The sequence below is a fragment of the Oreochromis aureus genome, linkage group 6 (genome assembly GCF_013358895.1).
Source record: "Oreochromis aureus strain Israel breed Guangdong linkage group 6, ZZ_aureus, whole genome shotgun sequence".
NCBI lineage: Eukaryota > Metazoa > Chordata > Actinopteri > Cichliformes > Cichlidae > Oreochromis > Oreochromis aureus.
The window spans coordinates 2,984,288-2,988,150 of NC_052947.1; the positions used below are offsets into that span (position 1 = coordinate 2,984,288).

Sequence of the window (3,863 nt, forward strand, 5' to 3'; positions counted from 1 at the left end):
AGAAGAAATTACTCACGGAAAGTGACTTGACTCTTGAGAAGGCAATTAATATCAGTGTGACCATGGAAATGGCGTCGAAAGAAGCCCATGCTCTGCATGCTACAGACAGAGTACACAAACTTGACAGTGGTAAAGCAAATGCACAAGGACCATGTTTCCGCTGTGGCAAGTTAGGACACCTTGCTAGTGACTGCTGGTGCAAGGAAATGGATTGCAACAACTGTGGAAAAAAAGGCCATGTAGCACGGGCATGCAGGAACAAAAAGAGCAAGGATAAGGGCTCAAAGACTGGAAATAAAAGGGGCACTGCAAAATTCAAAAGGAAAGACATGTTCGCACAGTTAAGCTTCATGAGGACAGAGCAAGTGATTCCTCGGATGAAGAAGTGTTGTCTGCAATAAATACTGTGCGAATACTGAATGTGGATGAAACCTCAGACGGTTTTTGGGTCAAGCCCAGACTGGAAGGACATGTTGTGAAAATGCAGATTGACACAGGTTCAAAAGCATCATTAGTGTCATATAATGTCTACAGGAAGTGTCTGAAGCACCTTCCACTCAAACCCTCCGACACAGTTTCTAAAGGATATACTGGACATCGAGTGCCTATGAAAGGAATGACAGAGGTGATTGTTCAATGCAATGACCAAACTGCTAAGCTGCCTGTGTATGTTACGCAGAAGAACTGCCCTGCTATAATGGGACATGTGTGGCTCAAAGCAATCAGACTCAACTGGCAAGAAGTGAGAAAGCTGTCGCATGGTTCCTCTCAGCTGCAGGCCATACTGGGAAAGCACAAAGAGGTTTTTCGTGAGGAACTGGGCAGCATGAAAAAAATTACATTGAAGCTGCATCTCAAACCTGACAGCAAACCAGTCTTTATGATGGCTAGACCTGTGCCGTACGCCATTCGGCCCAAGGTGGAGTCTAACTTAGACGCATTGGTCAAGAATGGTGTTCTGGAGCCGGTTACAACCAGCGAGTGGGCCACGCCTATCGTCCCGGTTCCTAAAAAGGACGAAGGAATCCGGATCTGCGGAGACTTCAAGGTATCCGTGAATCCTGTCTTAACAGCAGAGCAGTATCCCCTCCCTCTGACTGATGACTTATTTGCTGGCCTGAGTGGGGGACAAAAGTTCAGCAAAATAGATCTCAACCAGGCTTACCTGCAAATGCACGTTGAAGAGCAGTCACGTGAAATGTTGACTATCAACACACATAAGGGACTTTTCAGATACTGCAGGTTGCCTTTTGGCATCACATCAGCTCCAGCATTGTTTCAGCGAGCGATTGATCAAATCCTGAGCGGATTACCTGGTGTGCAGTGTTACCTGGATGATATCCTGTGTACAGGAGCAGATGATGAAGAACATCTGCGCAACCTGGATGCGACCCTTCAGAGACTGAAGGAATACGGATTGAGAGTCCGTAAGGAGAAATGTGACTTTTTCCAGTCATCTGTGGAATATCTAGGGCACGTGAGTGATGCAAATGGACTACACGCTGCACCTTCGAAGATCACAGCAATTGTGGATGCACCCCCACCACAAAATGTCAGCCAGCTAAAGTCTTTCTTAGGACTGTTGAACTACTATGGACGGTTCATACCCAACTTGGCATCACTCCTGAAACCACTGCATAACCTGCTACGCAAGGAGGAAGCATGGAAGTGGACAGCAAGCTGTCAAGAGGCTTTTCAAAAGGCAAAGGATTCACTGACTGCATCTGAGGTGCTAACCCACTTCAATCCTAAGTTCCCAATTCAGCTTGCCTGTGATGCTTCTCCCTATGGGGTAGGGGCAGTGATTTCCCACATTCTCCCAAACGGCGAAGAAAGGCCAATTGCCTTCGCATCAAGGACATTAAACACGGCAGAGACCAACTATGCTCAGCTGGAACGAGAGGCTCTGAGCATTGTATTTGGTGTTCGGAAATTTCACCAGTATTTGTACGGTAGGAGGTTTACACTGTTAACTGACCATAGACCTCTCACAACCATCCTGGGACCCTACACAGGGATTCCATCTCTTGCTGCTTTTCGTCTCCAGAGGTGGGCGTTGATATTGTCAGGACATTCTTATATGATAAGATAAGATAACCTTTATTAGTCCCACACGTGGGAAATTTGTTTTGTCACAGCAGGAAGTGGACAGTGCAAAAGTTATGAAGCAAAAATTAGAATAAAATAAAATAAGAATAAATACAGTACACAACTGTACAGAATAGAATAAAATACTATATACAGTAGAATAAAATAGAATAAAATATACAATAAGATAAAAATAGAATACTCAGTTGCTTTATACAACTGAGTAAAAATACAACGATGCCAGAAAAGATTATTGCACATTAGTGTTATTGCACATGTGTGGATGTGTGTGTTTGATCAGTTAAAGTCTTTGTTGTGGAGTCTGACAGCAGTGGGGAGGAAAGACCTGCGAAATCTCTCCGTCCCACACCGTGGGTGCCGCAGTCTCCCACTGAAGGAGCTGCTCAGTGCTGTCACAGTCTCATGCATGGGGTGGGAGATGTTGTCCAACAGGGATGACAGCTTAGCCGCCATTCTCCTGTCACTCACCACCTTATGACATCAAGTATCGCAAATCGGAGTCTCATTGCAATGCAGATGGGTTGTCCAGGTTACCTCTCCCTGTTAAAAAACCCGACTCTGACACTGTTGAGATCCTCTACTTCAGGGAGGTAGAGACAGCACCGGTTTCGGCTGTGCAGGTGAAAAGGGCGTCCAGAAATGACCCTGTGTTGTCAGCAGTGATGGACTGGATCATTAAGGGTCTTCCTGCAGGTGAGGATGTAGACTTGAAGGCCTTCCTTGGAAAGCGGGCGGAGCTTTCTGTTCAGGCGGGATGTTTGCTGTGGGGGAGGAGAGTCATTATTCCCCTGTCACTTCAAACAAAACTGTTGAAGCAACTTCATGCAGGACACAGTGGAATAGTGAGAATGAAGGAAATAGCGAGAAGCTATTTTTGGTGGCCAAATATGGACAAACAGATTGAGGAGATTGCTAAAAACGGTTCATCGTGTCATAAGGTCCGGAACAACCCACCACTTGCTCCTCTCCATCCCTGGGAGTTCCCACAGGAGCCATGGCATCGTGTGCACATTGACTTTGCAGGTCCATACGAGGACAAAATGTTTCTTGTAGCTGTTGATGCACACAGTAAATGGCCTGAAGTGACCATCATGAAATCAACCACCACTGAGAAGACCATAGAAGCACTAGGAGAAATGTTCAGTAGGTTTGGATCTCCTACACAGATAGTCTCTGACAATGGACCTCAACTGGTTTCACAGGAAATGGAGGCTTTCCTGCAGGCTAATGGAGTGCAGCACATTACATCAGCTCCATACCATCCTGCAACGAATGGTCTTGCAGAAAGGTTTGTTCAGACAATGAAACATGCACTGAAAACATCGCAAGGCCAAGGAACACTGCATCAGAGACTGCACAAGTTTCTGCTTAACTACCGGAACAGTCCACATGCAACCACAAGGACATCTCCCAAGTGAACGGGGCAGAATAATCCCCATGGGTCATGGGGGAGGTTGAGGTAGTCTACCCTCACTCCCAAGTAGCAATTAAAAAGAGTTGTTGTTAGAACCATACAGTTAATAAAGGAAAAGGGAAAAGGTGAAATGTTTGTGATGCTATTACTGTCATGTTCCAGTGAAGACAGAAGTTTTTGAGTAGATCACCTGTTCATTCCGTAGTACATCCTTTGTAAGAGGGGAAGAGATGTTGTGTATTTTGGGTTATAACAGGACCCGTAGTGGTCATGCACCAGGTGCATGATGGGCAATGCGCTTTTGTTGTTGTTGTACGGACTAGCCATGTGCTGGAAGTTA

General features: G+C 45.7%; 1 protein-coding gene across 1 annotated transcript; it reads left to right on the top strand.

The window, feature by feature from the left end:
* The first annotated feature begins 481 nt into the window (after positions 1 to 481).
* On the top strand, positions 482 to 3,527 carry LOC120440475 (uncharacterized protein K02A2.6-like). The gene is made up of 2 exons (XM_039613089.1): positions 482 to 2,072; positions 2,626 to 3,527. Exons 1-2 carry the CDS (start codon positions 482 to 484, stop codon positions 3,525 to 3,527), a joined length of 2,493 nt encoding a protein of 830 aa, XP_039469023.1.
* The last annotated feature ends 336 nt before the right edge of the window (positions 3,528 to 3,863 follow it).

Excerpts from the sequence above, each read along its gene's own strand:
- LOC120440475 (XM_039613089.1), top strand. The coding sequence starts at position 482 with ATGCAGATTGACACAGGTTCAAAAGCATCATTAGTGTCATATAATGTC. Across the intron at positions 2,073-2,625 it reads GGCGTTGATATTGTCAGGAC|ATGGGTTGTCCAGGTTACCT; the intron begins ATTCTTATATGA and ends ATTGCAATGCAG.